This window comes from Chiroxiphia lanceolata, chromosome 3 (assembly GCF_009829145.1).
Source record: "Chiroxiphia lanceolata isolate bChiLan1 chromosome 3, bChiLan1.pri, whole genome shotgun sequence".
In the NCBI taxonomy this organism is placed as follows: Eukaryota; Metazoa; Chordata; class Aves; order Passeriformes; family Pipridae; genus Chiroxiphia; species Chiroxiphia lanceolata.
Window position 1 is genome coordinate 28,740,569 of NC_045639.1, and position 20,650 is coordinate 28,761,218.

The 20,650-nt window shown below is 37.3% G+C and overlaps 1 protein-coding gene across 1 annotated transcript in view; it reads left to right on the top strand.

Moving 5' to 3' along the window:
• The window catches only part of RBKS (ribokinase), a 70,896-nt gene that overhangs the window by 27,605 nt on the left and 22,641 nt on the right, over nucleotides 1-20,650 (top strand). Inside the window, exons 4-6 of the mRNA XM_032684417.1 lie at nucleotides 236-298; nucleotides 7,136-7,300; nucleotides 12,862-12,953. Coding sequence (XP_032540308.1) covers nucleotides 236-298; nucleotides 7,136-7,300; nucleotides 12,862-12,953 — 320 coding nt within the window. The remainder of the gene's footprint in view (nucleotides 1-235; nucleotides 299-7,135; nucleotides 7,301-12,861; nucleotides 12,954-20,650) is intronic.

Genomic DNA, 20,650 nt, shown 5'->3' on the forward strand with positions numbered 1-20,650 from the left:
ATGTAGCCAAATTAAAGAATGTTGGACTCGCATTTCTGTTTTGTGGGTGTAAATTAACACTTTTTGTTGTTGTTAGCTTCACTGGCATTGTTGCACATGAAAGAGTAATTAGCATTTTCAAATTGCTGGAGGTTATGGGTTCATTTCAGATTTAATTCAATTAAACTGCATCACATGCTATTGGTTGAAAGTAATGTATTGAACTAATGCATGCTCTAACTTTTCCCTTTCTTAGCATTTGTAGATCAGACTACAGATGCTGCTACTGGAACTGCTTCAATAATTGTCAACAGTGAAGGTACATATTTCTGCTCTGAATTGTCCTCTTTGTTCTGCCTCTGCAGCCATAGAAGAAATGTTTGCCTCGTCACTGTTAGTTGTGAAATTATTTTTTCCAATTTTTCATTTTTTTCATTATCTTATTCACACTTCATTGCACTTATGTTTATTACGGGCAATGTTGTAGAATGAGATGCCTAAAAGCAGCAGAAGCAGATGCTTACATTAGCAGTGTGATAGCCATAATTCAATCAGCCAACTGATCTATCTAGTTTAGATTGTCCTGAATGCAGAGCGTATCAGAGGTAAAGCTCTCCTTTTCCTCAACAACTTACTATAGAATCATTTTGGCTGAGAAATACCTTTAAGATCATTGATTCCAACCATTAACCCAACACTTACAAGTCCATGACTAAACTATGGACTTAAGTGCCACATCTACATGTCTTTTCAATAACTTGAGTTGGTGACTCAACCACTTGTCTATGCAGCCTGTTCCAGTGCTTGACAATCCTTTCAGTGAAGAAATTTTTCCTAATATCCAATCTAAATCTCCCCTGGCACAACTGGAGGCCATTTCCTCTGGTCCCATGAGAGAAGGGTTTGCCTCCTTAGGACACTGAGTCATTATGCCCTCAATCAGGAGAAGGAATATAAGTATATATATAAGTATATATATATATAAGTAGAAATATTTATGTTGATCTTGTAATTTTAACACAATTCTTGATCCCAAGTTGCATCTGCAGTGATGAATACACAGTGAAATGGCATATTTGTTTTTTCCATGTTAGTTTTCCTTAGCTTGTGCCTTTGCTCTCACATTACAGGGGAAGAAATAAAGATTTGGCTTGTTTTCATAATCTTTTTTCAAGATTGCTAAATTATTCTCAGAAAACTTTCTATCTTTTCCTCAAGCAAGTTGTGCTATTGAGAACTCTTAAAAGAAGTATGTCTGGATCAAAATGTTAGAGCTCAGGACTGACAATGCTTATGCAAACATAACAATTTAAGTGTGGTTGAATTAGTTCAGTTCTGGTGCTAAGAGCCCTCATTTGAACAGTTACCGCAGCTTAGCTGACACATCAACTTAACAATCTTCTGTGTAACCTGATGGTAGTACATTGGGCTACAGCTCAAAATGGGAAAGGAAGTATGACTATTTACTCCAGCAGCAAATCTGGGAAGGAACTGTGACTGAAGGCAAGTCTACACAGGAACATTCAGGAAAATTAGGCAGATTAGTTGGAGATGTGAGTTTAATTTTCCCTAAGTAAGATTGATCAAAGGCTTGCATGACAGCTCTAATTCAGAAATAAGGTAGCACTAATACATTGGAAAACCTGGATACCTGCCTCCTAACTTCCACTTCCTTCTCTTGGTTTGGATCAGCAGGTAAATTACCAATAGCAAGGCTTAACACTTCTTTCTTATGCCACATACAGTCCCTATGGCCATTGTAAATAGGAGAGGCAGTTGGAATCCAGTATCACTCCCAGGCTTCACTGTTTTGTTCGTGTTTTGCATAAGGCTTTGCTGTCCAGAGCAGTTGAATAAGAACCAGTTTTATTACTTCCCGAATCATATGCATGGCCAACTAAGATAAACATAGTCTAAACTTGAATGAGCAGAGGGGAACCTGTTATAATTTTAACACTATGAATTTTTCTGAAGGATAAGGACAAAACAATCTTGTTGATATAAAACCTTTATAAGCACAGGAAAGGGAAATTGATTGTTCAGGGCCATGAGGTTCACAGTGGGATATCTTACATGTTAGTGACAGTGTGAAGGGTCTCTGATAGTCTTGTGATTCACATAGTAAAAGAATGATGCATAAATTCATGTAGTTTGTGTGTTTGAGAAACTGAAAAATCCTATGTTAACACTGGCCTCAGATTCCATTTAAAATCTAGTAGAAGAACAAACCTGGTCAGAACTATGCTCTAAAGCAAACAGATGCACAGAATTGGTAATGGTTCTTGTTGTTACTTCTCCCCAAAACCATCTGGTGCCTGAATTGAGTAAATTGCAATAAAATAGCAGCACTTATGTGCTTTGCTGTTGCAAGAGACACTATTTTTTTTCCTGTAGAAACCTGGTTGATTTGACCTAAACAGGTTTTACAGCACTTTTCAATGGGCTTGTCTGCACATGCATGTTTTACTGCAGTGGCTGTACTGGCATAGCTGAAACACCACAGCATTGACTGGACTGAGGTAATTTCTGCTAGTTCAAATTATACCTAAAAGGGAAGCATTTGAAGTTGGGGTTGATGATGGTGTTTTGTGCTAAGACAATGAGGGACAAATAAAAAACATAGCTATCATCTCTTTAAATTGCCAAGTTTTAATTGCTGTATTTTCACACACCAAATCTGCCCTTTTTCTTACCAGTTCTTTACAAATACTGATATCTGGGAAACTTAAATCCACTGAGTAATATCACAGGCAGAAGTAGGAGAGATACTCAAGAAAAGACTGTATGAGACTGTGATGTATGAGTGAAGGCAGAGGAAAAGAAAGCTGTAGAGAGCAGTCAGAGGAGGCTCAGAAGTAAACTTTCCCTGTTGTTACCTCAGTATGTCTAGCTGGTGCTGCAGAATTTGTGGGAAGATTTTTACTGGTTAGTGAATTGCACAACTGTAATTCACACACTATTGTAATTGGCAAAGTACTAAAATTTTTAAAATTATTGGGCACAGTTGATACTCTCAAAGTTGCATTATATTCTGGGGCAATACAGTATAGTTTCAATAAAAGATAGAGAGGTTAAATCTCTGCCTTAATGCAAAACAGTGAAGAGATGTTTAACAAGTTTATAGTGCTGCACTGGAAAGCATGCAGTCCAAAGGTGCTGCAAGGTTCCCTCTGGGTGGTCTCAGAAATCTGTGCAGAAGTCTTGCTGGGACCTTGTCTTCCTTTCAGTTTTCTCTTTCGTGCAACTACCTTTTCAGGTAAGTTTTGACTCAACGCAGGCTTCAGTATATCAGGACCCTGTACAATTCAAATTTGTACTTTCTCTCTTAAGGATGAAAGTTGGTACATCCACCTGCTTTTCTTAACACATTTTCTTTGAGGTGCGTCACACCACTTTGAACCCCAGGTTTTGTTTCCCCTTTCAGCCTGCCTCTTGCCACGAGCTGTGTCACTTAGCACACCTTCTGCTAACAGTGTGCTATTGGGTGGTGAGAACTCCATGATGTGTGTTGTACTTTTACATACACTTGTAGGGAGGAAAAAACCCTCTTTATGGATAATTTTTTATGTGATTACCTCTGAAGTTTATTGCAGCTTTGTCCATATCTGCTACTGACTGTTGATGGTGCCATTATGCTGGCCTGACAGGACTAGAGGTTTGAACAAGTCCGACAGCTTCCACAAGCATAGCAAAAATTCAGTGGAAGGACAACAGAGATTGGCAGGTCATGATTAAAGTTCTCTTGATTGTTGCAAGTTAGGACTTAAGGCTCACCTACACAGAACACTGTGAGATAACCCTCACCTGAGATAGGCATTGTGCTGACTTTATGATAAGGTTATTAATCATTCATGAACAGTGAATAGACATTATTTTGTAAGTAAGTGTACCTTCAGTACCAAAGCACTACTAGTATAAAAACATTCAAAATATATATTTAGATAAGGCTAAATAAACAAGGCAAACTTAGCATACATATACCAGTTTGTTTGAATTATACTTTCCAAAGAGGAAAATCTTTGTTTTGAACCTTCAGGTTTGTGAAGAAATGTCACCTGGATTTTAGAGACTTTCTATTGGCATTCATCATGAACTTGAATGTTTTGTATAAAAGACTATTCAATACTTCTACCAAGTGGTTGCATAGAAATTATGATGCTGTAACACACCCAAAACTTGCCCTCATATTCATGAACTGTGTGATTTGGCAGCAAATGCTTTTCTTATAACATTCTTTTCTAGTCACAAATGTAATCTTTTTTCTGTATGAATTATTATGCTCAAGCTCTGCAGCTATTGTTACAATTGCACTGTTTGAGATTTTGGTGAATTCTTAGCACTACTGATGGTTTTTAGGCTCACCATCCAGTTTTAAAGAGTGATAGTTATTGCAGTATGGTGTTTACTGGTTTGACACTGATTTTTCCACTGGTGCTTCTCATCTGGTGGCATCTATAAAATGACCCTTGTAAAGGAAGTCTAGCTTGAGTTACCTATCTTTCTAAGAAGTGACAGTATCAGGTTTAGAAGCCCAGCTGAGGACATGAGTATTTACATATGCAGCATTCATGCTGATTGTACCCAATCCCATCTGGTGTAAGCTTGTGCAAGTTATCAGCTTCATTTAGCTGTTATAGCTTATAGCAATTGCGAATGTGGCCCTTAATATTCTAGCTGATGTCTGCAAAACTTAAAATTATATAGATGCTCCCATCGAAACTGAGAATTTTTAGTCTAAGAAAAGATATTTTGGAATTAATGGTAGTGCAGTCAGTATATTGTTCTCATTCTTAGTGTAGGTAATGTTTTGCCACACTGGAGTGGTTTTAAAAGTTAGGTATACAGCTTAAGGCTTTACCTGGAGGTAACAGAGATACACAGACATTTTTGGACAATAGCTTTTCTCCTCCTCAAAAAGATATCTAAGATATGTAAGTCTAAAAAAGCTCTGAAAATATTTATCTCTTCTCCTTGTTGAAGGACCCTAGAAAAATAATTTTTAGAGATTAGTTTTCTTAGACTTTTCTAGTATGTAGGATTTTTTTTTAAACTTAAAAAATTAGTTCATGTTGGACAAGATGAATCCCACCCCTCTTTGCCATCTGTCTTTAACTCTGTTGTCCCTGGTGCTGATTTCCCATCTGATTTCCCTGGCAAGAAATAATTGCTGTCAACAAAATGGTTGCTGTTAATACGAAATTTTGGGGTTTATTGTGAATGCATGGGTCCAGATTATGCCTTCATGCACCCTGGTGTAAGTTTGTGTGGACTGCTGACCTTCAGTTAGTGTGGTATATGCAGCTAAGGAGAGAATGAGGGGGTTTGCCTCCAGATTGGGTTAAGCCTATCTGGATTGTTGCACCGTAGTAGGTACTGCAGTTCCCTGGCAGGTTTGAAAGCAGACTTTATGTCTCTGACCTTTTGTAGTTACAAAGAAAAGCTTCAGACTGTGATCTAGTGCAGCACGGTCTACCTTGAATTTGCACATATGGGTTTAAGCAAACAGCCCTCCTTATCGCCTTGGGCCATTAGCTCTAAAGTCTAATAATAATGTACATGTCAGTACAGCTAAAGAGTTCAGCAAGATAATGCAGCAAGACATGTGGATAGAATCTGAGATTCTAGGAAGCACATAGTCCAGGCAGAAAATAAATAGATTTTTGTTCTACTGATTCCCTGCCTTTTGCTGTTTGCACTGCTGCACCCTATAAGCTTTCAAAATATATGCTTGGTAAAATAGGTGCAATTTGCCTTTGAATATTTTCTCAACAGGATTCAGATATCTTTGGTAACATTTACTTGTTGCAGAAGGTTTTTTTTGTTTTCTTTTCTTTTGTTTTTTATCCAAGATGCCCATCATTGTCTGTTGAAAAGCAGGGCGTTGGCTTTAAGTGCTGAGGTTTTGCTTTTCATATGCAGCTGTTCTGTACCAAACCATTGACAGCAGAATTGCTTTGGAAAGCTTGGGTCCCTCCCTCTGAGCTCACTGTATTATTCTTTCCATTGTCCTGCTTTCTTTTCAGAACATATTTAAGGAGAGAAGCTTTGCACGTTTCTTATTCAAAGGACTTTGAAGTCACATTCAACAAAAATAATGTATTTAAAAACATAAATATTTATTTGCAGAGTAATTCAGTTCATTACAGAATTGGTAGCCTTTAATGATTGGCAGTCCTTAAAGGAATCTTCAGCGGGGGCGGGCTGAGCCTGTAAATCAAGGAACAACTGACTTATTGAATTTAAAAGCTGAGTGATTAATAATAAATTTTAATTTGAAGGCACCCATGCCTGAAGGTCTCTAGGTGTTGTAATAGAGATTAAATAGAGAAAGAAGCTGCAATAAAAGGTGATTTGTGTGTCTGAAGAAAAACAAAAGAATATTTGGAACCTCACCTAACTCTTACACAAACTACAGGAATGGAAAGGATCTTAGATGTGCTTTGAGACACTGCTGTGCTTCCACACGCATAGCTTTGCTTAGACCATTCTATTGGCCAGCTTTAGGTGCAGAATAAGCTGTCGCCCACCTTCTTCACTCACGTCTGATAAAGCTTTCCTTAGACGCAGGCATCACCTCTCTGGGTTTTGGTGACAAGCTGCTTCTGGTTTTCATGATGGTTAGGAGCCCTAACTTAAATGTCTCAGGTAAATGGCACAAGCCTGCTTCTCTGAAATCTAAAGAACATGCATAATTTTCGTAGCTGTGTGAAATACTCTTTGTTCCCAGCTGATGGGAAAATTTTGGCATATGAATTCAGTAATCACATTGATGCTTTTCTCTTCCAAATGCTACTGGAATATTTTAGGAAAATGGAAATATCAGCCCATGTATCCCCCATGTCCACTGTGACTAGTACAGTGCTTCTTTAGAGTTCATAGAAAACACCAAAATAAGACTGAGGAATGCCCATACACGATTTTTCCCAAAGAAATATATAATGTATTTGTTATGCAGTGTAGTATTCATTAGTCCATTGATCTTTTTAATTATCCTCTGAAATATTTGGATATTTGAAAATGTCAGCAATTTTAGTGGGGATTTTTTTAAAAAGTAAATTGAAATACTTGTCTTAAATGTATTGTAAAAAAATCAAGGAATTGTTTTACATACTTCATTGCAAAAGCTAATGTAAAAAGCACTATATCTTCTCTTTAGGACAGAATGTTATTGTCATAGTCCCAGGAGCCAACCTGCTTTTAAATTTTGAAGACCTGAAGAGGGCTTCTGATGTCATCTGTAAAGCCAAAGTGCTTGTTTGCCAGCTAGAAATAACCCCTGCTGTTTCTCTTGAAGCTCTGAAAATGGCACGTGCCAGTGGAGGTAATTTGACATAAGCCATTCTGTCTCTTTCATTTGTGCTGCATGAAAAATATTCTTTATCGTGCTTTCTAAATAAAGATCCTGTGGTCTATTCTGGTTTCTGTCATACTAGTTTTATTTAGAATTGAAACAATAGCCAACAAATTCATGCTATGCTAATGAAAAGTGAATTCAGTTTTAAAATTTTGCAGTGTTTACCTTGAATGGCAAATCAACCCATATCCTTATAATCTCCTCCTATATGTTTGATGCTGCCTTTCCACCTACTTTCATGTGGTGACTAAATAAAGTATAATGTTGCAAGGTCAGGAGCTATAGGCCTGACTCTGGTATTATTCCAGAGCTGAACAAGGATAATGAGCGCAAGTCAGTAAAGTTCCACTCACAGTAAAGTAAATCAAATGACCTTAAAACCAGACTTATGTCCGTGTTCTCCTAGCATAGCAGTAGGTATGGCTGTGGTTTTCTATACAGTAGTTGACATCCTCAAAATAAAATAAAAACGTTTTTTCTTCTTAACTAAAATTCTTAGAATGTGTCTGGGCATAATGCCATTGAAGAGACACAGTCATGGTCTGTGAAAATATTAGTAAATTGTTACTGTACTGTACTTTTAAATGTAGGGCATTGTTCCTTCAGTGTAGCATACATGTAGATGAAAGCTGACATTTTGCCTGAATAGGATGGGGTTTTGTTACCAACATAATGTTTTTGGTTTTTAAAATGCCTGTAATGCTTTCAGTTACTCAAGCACAATTACCACAGTATTTGAACACTAAGTAAATAATTATGCAAGTGAGGCATCTATATGAGATTTAAAAAATGTTTTTCCCATCTATCCAGAAGATAAGACTGGGAGAGGACAGCTCATAGCATGATCAGTCACGCAGTGGATCAGGGATGGAACTGGGATCAGAACTAGCTAGTTCCTTGCAGCTGGGCCAAGGCTTGCTCCAGTAGATCACAGCATGCTGAGATTGTTGGCTCTTCAGTTCTCCTTCTGCAGCCATGATCTGTCCTGCACCTGCTGTGATCACTGGTGTTCAAGCACTAGTGCAGATGTCAGAGCTTTATGCATCGTGTTTGTGTGTTCTGTGCCGATTTAAGCAACGCTGTTAGATGGGAGGCTGGGAGAGAGGGCCCTGAAACTGTGGTGGTAATAGTCATAAACTCCATGAACAGAACCGTGCATGGGGAAAAATTATTTGAATTTCTGTTCGAAATGTCAAAACTGGGTTTGTGCAAATCTAAATAAAAATTGAAAACTGTAAAAACTGAGTAGCACTTGAAATGCTTAAAATTCCAGGGACAGGGTGGTGGGAGGGGCAGGAGGAGGGAGGACATGGAACAGAACTTACTATATATTTTCATTATGTTTGATGAAAATGGATAAAAGCATTCTTAATCTAGTGGTTAATGGACTATTGTTGAGCCATGAATCAATATCCATGAGTTATTTTGTCTACTTCTAACTCTATGCACAGATTTGGCAAGATGCTTCACACTTCTGTCATGCTCCTATGGCAAGATGCCAGCCTGTGACAGAAGAAAAGATAGGATTTTTTAAACACAATTGAAAAAATTCAAACCTGATACATGAAACAGGCATGCAAGCATTTGGCAGCCCTAGACAGCACAATGTATCGAGAAAAGATAGTATTCAACTGTGGGCCAGCTATAGTTCTGTGCTGTCAGCGTGCTATCATTGTGCAGCTCTTCTATCAGGAAAGTTTGGTTGCTTCTGCTTTAAAGCAATAGGCTACACATGTTCAAATGGCATGTGCCATCAAATCTGAGTAAACAGCTGAGTTTGTGGCACTGTAAAAATCTATCCGTAGCCAACAGTAAATTTTTAATGTAGTTTCCCTTCTTTTAGCCTACAATAGCCTCATGTATAATGTAGTACTGCATGTTAGAATGTGCACTTGACTATTTTTGTTTAAAACAGATGCATATCCAGATGCCTCAAACCTCTGTTTCAATGGGTTTTTTGCTTGTTTTTCTTCATTCTTACTGAAAGAAATAAACAAAAGCGAGAAAAAATATGATCACACAAGCAAGAACTCTTTGGTTCTCTTCAGTGAACATCATCTGGATCTATAAGCTAGAGAGAGACATCTCATGGCTCAAGGATGGAAGGAAAGAAGGAAGGGAGGAAGGATTGTGAAGTAGGTATAAACTGTAGTGGAAATCTGGCTGGACTAGTAGAGGGTTTTAGTGGCTGATGGTGAGAAGCTGCTGCTGCTTCCAAGGGGGGATCACTTCACTAATGGGCAAAATGTTACTGTATATCAAAGTCTGTAAAACAGTTTTTGGGCTTCTGTAAAGACAGACTCCTTTAAAGATGGCTGACAATGCCATACGAGTGGCATATTCATATAACCTATTAATACTTTAGTGAAGAATAAGCTGGAAGCAGCTTCAGTTAAGATTCCATGTCACTTGCAAGTAAAGGATGCTTCAACTTATTTATCTTGGGCTGCAATTTTTCATATCAGCTGTTTGTCTGTCATTAAACTCTTTGTGATTTCTGCCAAAGTACTGTGGCTGCAGAAACCAAGCAATGGAAGATGCCTCCCACCCTACCTCCTTAAATTTTGGATACTGGCTACCTTAAAATTTACTTTAGACTTGATAGCAAGGGAGCTTTCTTTTAAAATTAAGCCTTTATGATGGTACATAAACCTGCATGATTTTAACTGTATTATCTGCCTTTGGAAAATAAGTACCTCTCACATAGACGTCACAAAATTGTTAGGGTCTTCACAGCTAGCTTCTCCCAAGAGTCTGTCCACACAGGTAGTTGTCCATTTGGGCAGCATGAGTTGCAGTGTAATTCCTGAATCTGGTTTTAGGCAACTTCTTTTATACTGTTAAAGATCTGTTGAAAGCTTAGAAAGCACAGAGAAGGAGCTTGCTTGATTTAAATACAGAAAAGACAAAGCTGGACGGGAATGCTGGGGAGGGAGAGTAGATTTCAGACAAGGGAAATGTAGGAGGGATTTGCTTGATTTTTGGGGGTGGCAGAGGAAGAAGGAAGGGAGAAGCTGAAAGGGCAACAAAATTGGAACAAAGATGAGGATTTGTTGAATAGAGATTGGAATATGGATATAGAGGCAGGGAGTAGGCTGTGGGCACTGGAAGTGGGAATAAGAAAGCAGAGAGGGGGCGTAAAGAGATACAATGTGGTGAAAGTTGAGTGGAAAAGGTTACAATTGCATAGTTCCTATGCAAGGAGGCATAAAGACAAAAAGTATGTGAGGAGAATGAATCTTGGAAAAGGGAGAGAAGCGGATGAGCTTGAGAATGGGCCCATGGGAATCTCTGGTGATTTAACAAGACCAAGTGCAAGGTGCTGCACCTGGGTCAGGGCAACCCCAGTATCAGCACAGGCTGGGGGATGAACAGACCAAGAGCAGCTCTGCCAAGGGGTTGGGGGTGCTGGTGGATGAGAGACTGGACATGACACAGCAGTGTGCGCTTGCAGGCCAGAAAACCAGTTGTGTCCTGGTCCGCATCCAAAGCAGCATGGCCAGCAGGGCAAGGGATGTGATTCTGCCCCTCTACTGTGCTCTGGTGAGACCTCACCTGGAGTACTGTGTCCATCTCTGGGGTTCTTAGAACAGGAAGGACATTGACCTGTTGGACCGAGTCCAGAGAAGGGCCTCCAAGATTATCAGAGGAATGGAGCACCTCTCCTATGAGGAAAGGCTAAGAGAATTGGGATTGGTCAGCCTGGAAAAGAGAAAGCTTTGGGATGACCTAATTGTGGTCCCTTCCAGTACCTGAAGGGAGCCTACAAAAAAGATGGAAAGAAACTTTTAACAAGAACATGGAGTGACAGGACAAAGGGGAATGGCCATCCAACATCCAGGCCATTGTATGATTCTGTAATTCTGTGAAAGATTTTGGGCAGAAAATTTGGTGTTCCTCAGGAGAACCAAACAGAGCACCCTCTTCTTCACAGCCTTAAAGAAGATTTTAAGGTTCCTCTATCTCCTCTGCTCAGCAGATATGAAATATGGGAGAAAACTAGTAGTAGTATATTATACCCTGTTCATGATGAATATTACTTAAAACCCAAGTTGGAACACTTCCAGTGCTGCTCCTGACCCGTGTATATGTTGGTATGATACCACATGACAGAGTTTGTTTTCCAGTAAATGCTGTTAGTTTGTTTTACCTAGGAAAGTATACCTTAAAGATTTGTGTTTTAGAAAACTTTATTAGGCTTGCAGTTCAGAAAATAGGAAATGCAAGAGTTAAGGTTGCCTGTGAAACCTTAATTTGTCTCCTTTCTGCATATGTATTATGTTGCAGTCTTTAATTATGTGATCACATGCTGTTTTTCAGTGGTATGTGATCATATAATTAAAGAGTTTATTATAATACATACTGTATTGTAATAATATAAGGGAGCCAAATTAAGATTTCATTGGAGTTTCTAATCCTGGCATTTTCCAACTTCTGAGTACAAGTCTTTGTCACTTTAATACTCTTTTAAACGAGGCAGGTAGAGGGGCATGATAAAGTTGTACAGTCAAGGGCTAAAACTTGCAGAGTATTGATCACCTAACTTCTAAACTTCTTCGTACTCAAATTTTGGAAGTCTCTGCACATCTTTGTCTTTTAGGGCATTAACTGGGATTCAGAAGCATTCAGAGTGTCTGACAATTATGTGTTATAGCTTACAGTCTAAATATGTGTTCAGGAGTGAAAATTTATGAATCTAAATTGGAAGATTTGATCAATTACTATAAGGAATATTTCTGAAATAAGTGTGCGCTTTATTTAAAAATGATGACCTTGTGGTTAAGACACAAGTATTAATCATAAAATTGGCAAAGTGAGAATCCAAGGCTGCAGACTTCCTGTGTTAACAGTGAGTAAGTCACACTGTCCTCATGACAAACCTTTTCTGCTGTTACAAGGGGCCTTAGGCTACTACTCTTTAAAGTTAGGTTAACTAACATATTCTACCACGTGTAAAGTTTAGGTCTGGCTCTGCCAGATAGCATATTAAAAATATACAGTGCCTTGTCTACGCTACAGTTTTATAAGGTGGCAGTTTGAACAAGTTAGGTAACACATTCAGAAGCATGTTTAACTCCTTGTCTGGACATGCCCTTCATTACTCCATAACCCATGATTCTTCACGTACAGAACTAAGATAACTGCACTGAAAAAATTCTAGAACTAAATCAGTTCTTGTAAAACTTATTAATATCCTGGAAGAAGCACCATCAGTTAAACAAATTACATGACTGTTTAAGGATTTTTTTCTCTCTTTTTTTAATTTAATAATTTCTTGGCTATTTTTTCTGTTACTCTTCTGTCACATTCCCATCATTACAGGTGCCTGCACATGAATTAGAATGGAACTTCAATATAAATAGTTTTTAGCAGTTGTATAAAATGAGGACATGGAAACTGAGAATCATTTGTATGTTAATAATAAACACTGGGGGCCGTGAATTAAACACAATGGTGTTTCAAGTGATGATTTACGAATCTAAACCGCTACAAATTTAGACTTTCTTTTTCTTTTTTTCTTTTTCCAGTAAAGACTTTATTTAATCCAGCTCCAGCCCTTGCTGACCTAGATCCACAGTTTTATATCTATTCTGATATCTTCTGCTGCAATGAAACTGAGGTAATGGTCATATCTCATATTAAAGGAGTCTTAAGTAGTAAAATTTCAGAGAGATACTCTTAGAAATGCAGCATAGGGAGCAGGAAAATTGAGCCATGCTCCTCTTACATAGGACTTTTGGAGGTGACAGATTTGATTTCTGATATAAACAACAAAGAGGAGTGTTCTAGAATACCTTTAGCCTGCACTCAAAATTAAATTAGTTGTCTGCAGCAGGAAAGTTGGGTCCAAACCTTCTTACAAGTAGATCAGCAAAACGGATCCATGAAAGAACACTTTTTAAAATGTTATCAATGAGTGGTAAATATTAAAATAGTCCCTTGATATGATTAGCAGGAATGCACTAGCCATAGTGTTTTGACAGTTTTAAACTCTCTTGCCAGGAGGTGATGCACGCATGCTGCACTTGATGGTTAATAGTAGCTTCATATGCCTCTTCCTGTCAGATCTGTTTCCACTGAATCTATTTTCTGGCCTTTAACTGTATGTTTTCTGTTTTGGGGGTTTTTTTCCCCTCCTTTCCCTCTCTTTTCTAATTCGAGTGTGTTATTTCTCCCAAAGGAAATTATTTTTGTCACAAGAGACAAATTAAGCTCGTCTCATAAGCCCTTTGTTTAAATTTCCTATTTACTAGCATTAGGCATGCTGTGTTCCTTCCCCTCACCCTCTCTTTATATAAACAGGAATGTAGGAGAAGTAACCTAGTGGATAGAAGACATGCCGTGGTCATAGTTTAAGTTATCTACAAGAAACATGATTTCTTCAATGAACATGATACCTTTGGGTGGAAGGTAGGGCAAAGAGCTAAGAGAAAAACATGGCCCTGCTTACTTACAGCACTTTTTGTCTGATGACAATGTCAGTCAGAGTAAGCTCTTCAAGACTCAATTACCCTCTTTTGAAACTTCTGTTAAGCCCCATGAAAAACCGTATCAGAAGTTCTCAGTCCACGAGTCTTCTAACATTTAAGAGTCAGTCTAAGTAACCCAAAAGGACATCTGAATTTTATTCTGGAATGTTTTATTATGCGTCTGCCATGTTCAGATACTACAGAGAATTCAGGAATTAGCAAAACAGCAAGGTGAGAGAAGCCATGGCTCTTCAGGTCTCTGGAAGCCAAAGTTTCCAGGATTACTGGCAGTGACACAATTTGCAGCTCAGACACTGTCCAACAGCTATCAGAATTCAATTCTATGTGATGAAGAGGACGCCCCTACTCTCCCAGTATTTAGTAAATGTCATTTCTGTTTGCTTTTTTCATAATGCCACTAGTTAATTTCTTTTCCCCTGTGAAAACTTATCCCCCATATGTTAGAAGCAAAACTTTGTTTTTCATTTCTTGTCTATTCCTGACTTTTCTCTCATTGCTCTTTGCAACACACATGTTAAAGTTTTCCCTTTGTTGTATTTTATTGCTAGAGGACAGTCTTGAAAGAGACATTCTTAGAGAATTGTAGTTTGCTGGAGCCAGGGTGCATTATTATTATTACCACCACATGGAGAAAAGAAAATTACTTCTATTTGGAGAACAAGAAATACAGGTGTATAATTATAATAGATCCCTGCTCACTCATCTGCCTTTCCTGCAGAGCTGGGGGTACAGTTTGCATTCTTTTCTGCTATTTTCTTTTAAAAAATAATTATCATGTGAAGATAGCTGGGATCACTATAAGCAAGTCAGGCACAGAAATATGCTCCCTACTGTTGATGAAACTCATCTCTTCTGAATTTATGGAAATGCTAGACCTGTGGAAGTTCCTGCCAACTGTATCATGGCAGCACAGATCCAAGTGTAGGATTCCTATTCTGAGAACAAGAATGGCACATAAGTACCTTTGCTTTTAACAATAACCTTTTCAAACTTTGCATTGAAATCAATTACGTTAGCATGAATGTAATAATCAATTTTGTTTGATTTCATGCTCTCTGTGTGTCTGACTTGTATTGAACTGATTTTCAGGGATGAACTATTGCCATTGTTCCTTTCGTTTTGCTGAGAAAAGAGGAAAATGAAGCATTTGGTTTTCTTATGTCACAAGTTTGAAAATTGTTTTTTTAGTAATTGTTTTATGTTCATATGCCATCTGTTTTCTGTTTTCTTTCATGACTTGCTTTAATTTCAGATCTTTGTAATGAATACACTTGAGAAGTTTGATATGGAGATAAATGTTTACATACCCAAATAAAGGTTACCAGTCACATCTCTGTATGGCACTTAAAAGCAACAAGTTGATTCTACAAATCCGAAAGATAATTCTAATTTTTTCAGCTTTATCCATTCAAGTAACTATATACATTTCCTTCATCTTCTTGAATCAGAGAGTACTGAAGACTTTAATGATCCCAAACATGTATAGGGAAAAGATCTTTTTACTTTTTTTTTTAAATTTCCCTCAGTATCTACTGGCAGTCACAGTCATAAAAGAGCATTTGGATAAGATGGACCTTTGCTCTGAGAAAATGCTTATTCTTTTGGATTTTTTAAAATTATTATTCTCTTTGGTTGAATTATTGAATGCCCTGCTTACAATGCCCTGCTTTCCTGAGATGTTCTGTTCCAGCTCCATTGCCCCTCCTCCTTGTAATTTCTACATCTCAAATAGCTTACTTCTAGCCAAAATCCTGTTTGTGTTCCTGCCTTACACCTTTTGGGATCTTTTATTTTTTATTTGGTATTTTTAGGTATTACCAGAAAAAAAAATATTGTGTATTTCTTCTTTATCTTCAGTAAGTATTTTAAATAGTTAATAAACCATCCTAGGTTTAAAGATGAACTCTTTAGAGCTACCTAGTTCAACTGCTTCTCAGACATTCTTTTTAGCACATGTGTGTGCTAAGACAAGATTAAGTTTACACAGACTTTTTTTAATTGATTGGTTTGCATTTCTTAGTAGTTTACATTTGCAACTATTTATCACAGTTTTACCAAAATGTCCCTATCTTTGTTGTTCACCAAGAACTACTTTTAAATTATAAAATCCTATGGTTTGCAGATAATATGTGAACAGTATGTTTGAAACAGAAATTGTGTTGGCTATAGAATAGAACACCAGCCATTTAGCTTGAGACATCTCATACGCTGTGTGGAGTGTTTCTATTATTAAAGATGAGAAAAAGGGGGTAGTCCTTGTGATGAGCTGAATTATTACTGAGTCAGAAGTTTCATGAAGGTCAGGGGGGTTTATCTGCAATGTCTTTGTCAAGGAATAGAAGTTTAAATGTGTCAGCTGTAGTGTCAGCCATGGGATGTCGGTTGCTAAACATGCAAATATCAAATACAACATCAACACTTTATACTCCATCCTTCATTAAATGCTTTAGGATTTAATGAAATCACATGTGGTATCTGGTATAACAGCACAGCTTGTTCTTATGGATTTATGTGCTGGAGAGAAGCAAACAGAATTACTCTATCAGTGAATTATCTACCATTAGTTTGTCTAAAAGGCTCTTCACAAGCTGTTCTTTTCACTCTTGCTTGTTGCAATAACAATTTTCTTTATGTCTGACATTACTTTCTTTTTATGTGGTTCCTGAAAAAAAAAAAGTCAGAACAAATCTTGCAAGGTTATCAGCTCTTTCTTTGCTTAGCCTGTAGTTCAGTTTTATCTTTTCCCAGAAAGATCAAACTTGTTGAGACTAGTTTGTTAATTCCCAGATGTAGCACAGCCTAATCCCTGAGGTTTGTGCAGGAATGTGCTAGTTCTCCATTCCCTTAATTCTTCTAATGAAAAATAAATGTATCCAATGTCATCTTGGTGAAAACTAATGGTTGTTCTTTTCAGTCATCTATAAATGTTGAAAACGAGACAACCCTATACAAGATGAGCTCTTTGGAATACTTACCATTTTTTTCCCACGTATTTGTGTGATTCCTTGCTGCAGATGGCTCTAGGCATAACCACAATGTCAATACAGTTCATGTCTTGTTTTTCTTATTTGGTGTGTGCATGCAGTTACACAGCCTTGCAGGTTAGGAACCAAAATACATTGCACATCAGCAATTTCAATTTGATCCTAAATGTTCTGAAGAAAGCTGCTTCTCCATTCAAAGAATACTGAGGAGCCCTTCAGGAGAAGGAAAACTCCTAAATGGTTGCAGTAAATGACTAAGTTTGTCAAACTGTTTTTAATGCAAAACTGGGAACTGCTTTCTCCCCAATGTAAGGTAGGTATCAGGCTTGTAACATAAAGAAGAACTAGCAAAGATTTAATTAAATGGTAGCAGAATACTTTGGAGTTTCAACAGTAGAAAGCAGCACAACTAAATGCAAGTGAATTGCTAATTTTGTTAAATAACACTTCAAGATATAAAAAAAAAAAAATACTTTCCTACTGTTTCTTTTTAAGTGTTACTGTCTATTTCCAGAAGCTAGATCATTTTTTGGAAGAAATATTAGTAAGGTAAATTTTTATTAGTATGTCCAAAATCAAGAGACAATATTGACTTTTGGAAGATCAGAAAATATCAGGTTTATAAAACTATATCTGTAGTCTGGGATAAGGACATTTAAGATACTGCTTATTAGTATAGAGAGATTAATACTAAGGATAATCTTTTTAAAGAAAATATAATTGATATCTCTGGTAGTCAAAACAAAAAACAGGTTCTTTTATAAAGTATTATAAAGAAAGTATTTCATAATATCTCTTGAATTTGCCTTTTCTCTTTTAAGTAATAGAGAACTACTATTCTGCCATTACAAAGAAGTAGCCAGCAATTCACAGTATATTTTAATTCCAACTTTGTTCTAAACCTGATTTTATCAGTCGCTGGAAACTATGAAATTTCCCATATTTAGTCTAAAATGAAAGATGTTACTTTTGGGAGAGAAGGGAATAGCTTCAGGCTAATTCATTTCAATCAGCTTTTAATTATTCTAGTACGATAAGTATTTCTGCCTGTATGTACGTAAAAATTTTATAATTTGAAACAACTGGAACTAGCTCGGCTTGTGGCCTGATCTTGCAATTGGTTATACACCAAATCTATTGTACTGCTTCTCTGAGACTGTTCACATGTGTTAGAATTAATGAGGTTGAGTTCTTATTTTGTCATTCTCAAAGAAATCTCCTAAGGTACGAGCCAAGTTTGTAGCCAACTGGCTTGCTGTGTTTAAATATTTGAAATTAAAAATATTTTAAATTATCATATGTGGTTTTAGATGGATTAGCCTTAAAACTGGAGCAGTTTCCCTGTTATTATTTATTATTATTCTTCCAGCAGTTCCTGGCAACACTTGCAAAGTTGTTATTGTGTTAGGTGTACAAAAAACAGGCCAAATGATAGACTGCTCCCCAAAGAATTAACACTTGTTATTTCACCAGTTTAGATTTGCTGAGGATCATAGGGTTGTAGAGGTTAGGAACAGACCTCTGGATGTCTCTAGTCCAACACCACAGTGAAACATGGCCAGTTGAGGTCAGATTGCTCAGGACTTTGTCCAGTCAAGTTCTGAATCTCCGAGTTTGGAGTCTTCATGACCTCTGGGCACCTGTTCCACTGCTTCGTCACCCTTGTGGTGAAAATCTTGTCCTAATACTGGAATTTCCCGTGTTCCAGTTTGTGCTTGTTGTCTCTAGCCCTATCCCTGTGCATCTTCAAGAAGACTCTGGCTTCCTTTTCTCTATACCCACCTATTAAATTCCTGCAGACAGCAATAACATCTCCCCTTAGCCATGAGTTTTTAAGGCTGAACAATCCTGTTTCTCCCAGGTTTCTGTCACCTGACTGTCCTGATCTCTGGTTACCCGACTGTCTTGATGACCTTCCATTGCAGCATGCTGTGGAATGTCAGTGTCTTACTTGTGCCAGAGATCCCAAAACTAGATATGATGCTGCAGATTTGGTCTTGTGAATGCCAAGCAGAGGATCCAGAACATCTCCACGAAAGTGGCTGTGTAAGCCATAGGATGCCCCAAATGCACCACAGTTAGGAACAACTGGCAAATGTTCATATGCTAGGATCATTCTTGCTTTTAGGCAGTGTAAACTAGTACTGCTGTTGCAAGAAGTTAATTATTTTGGATTGACTTTTGGCGGTGGTGTGGTACTGGGGGTGGTGTTAATTTTAACACAGATCTGCCTTGAAATCCAGTTTGTTTCCAGGCCACACAAATGGCTGTGCTGGCACAAGAGAATGGGCCATGTCAACAGGAGTGGAAGGGAAAAATCAGGGCCATTTCTTTTTCTGTAGCAGTTCTGGTTTGTGTCAACTTACCATGACTAGACTCTGCAGTCTAAAGAGAGATGGAGTGTTAACTAAGATTAGTGAGGACTGTGGCCAAGAATCTTCATATCAATGAAATTAAAAGCTTTAGTTACATTTTTCTACCACTCTTGTAAACAAAATTGTGAAAATTCTGTGTAGATTATATAATATCCATCATAGGTTTATTATGACAGCAGTTGTGTGGAATGTTGTCTTGCTTTATTAGGTCCATTTGACTGAGTAGTTTTATGAGGCTTGTTGCAGAAAAACAAAATTCTTAATTTGCTGCTCTTTTGTACAGTATATGGCAAATGTCCACATTGGGCTTTTAGTATTGTTATTTAATTTTTTCTTTACATAACCATTAGTTATTTCCTTCAATTGTACCACAGTTTGTTTTTTAAATAAGATTCTACTGAAGGGAGGAACTTAAAAATTCACCATAGTATTTAACATCAGTTGACATTTATCTCAATCTCTAATTACTGGCACAGAATCTGTCTGGCTTCTGCTACTTTTATGATTCTTACAGCTTGTTCCAGTGTGTTTTAGTTTTACCATCCTGCTGTAGATGAGTTGATGATAGTGGTTTCAAGCAGCAGAAGATCTACTTTTATACAGACTCTGTCTCTTCAAAAAAATTTTATTTATTGGTGTAAGCAGTGTAAAGATGAAAAGAAAGATTTCTGCAAAATCTTTCACATATCAGTCCCGGAACAATTCTTTCTCTACTCAAGCAAAAAATCCTGTTGACTTGGGATATAGGAAGCCCAACGAGGAGTACAGTCTTAATGCTAAGCATACAGGATATGCATTTCATTAGGAAGAATATTGTATTTAAATACTTCATTTACCTTACTCATGAGCTACAGAAGTATACGAGGTAAGTAAACCCGTATTAGGTTTACTGTTTCTCTACCAAAACCAAATCCACTTTCATCCTGGAGACTTTACAGCATAGGTAGAGTGTTTGGAATTATTGCCCTTCATAAAGTACACTGCTTCCCAGTTTCATTCAAGGATTTGTGTTAATCCGTTTTTATTCTTGTAACATGATGTACTAGATGTTTTGAATACAGGAATGCATAATTCCTGCTCCAGAGGTCTCAAAATTCATAAAGAGACACAGACTCTTTAAATGCCTGAATAGATTATGTATATATTTTAATACTATTTATCATCCATCCTTAGTTACTCCAAAAACATTATTGGTGTATTAACTCCTTGCAAACCTTGCAAAAAGATACATTCAAAAGGTTTTGTGAGATACATTTTGAAAACTAGTTTTCTTATTTTTAAATACTTTTATAGCCTTTTAAAGACTGAAATATGTTTAATTTGCTTAAATAGTTCATACTGCAAGAGAAGTTTCAGTAGCATGGTGACATGCCAAAGAGAAAATTTGATAGGTTTAGTTGCCTTCTTATAATTTAAAGCTTAGTATATTTTTGTCTGGGATCAGTGTGGTTAAAAAAAGTAGTTTTA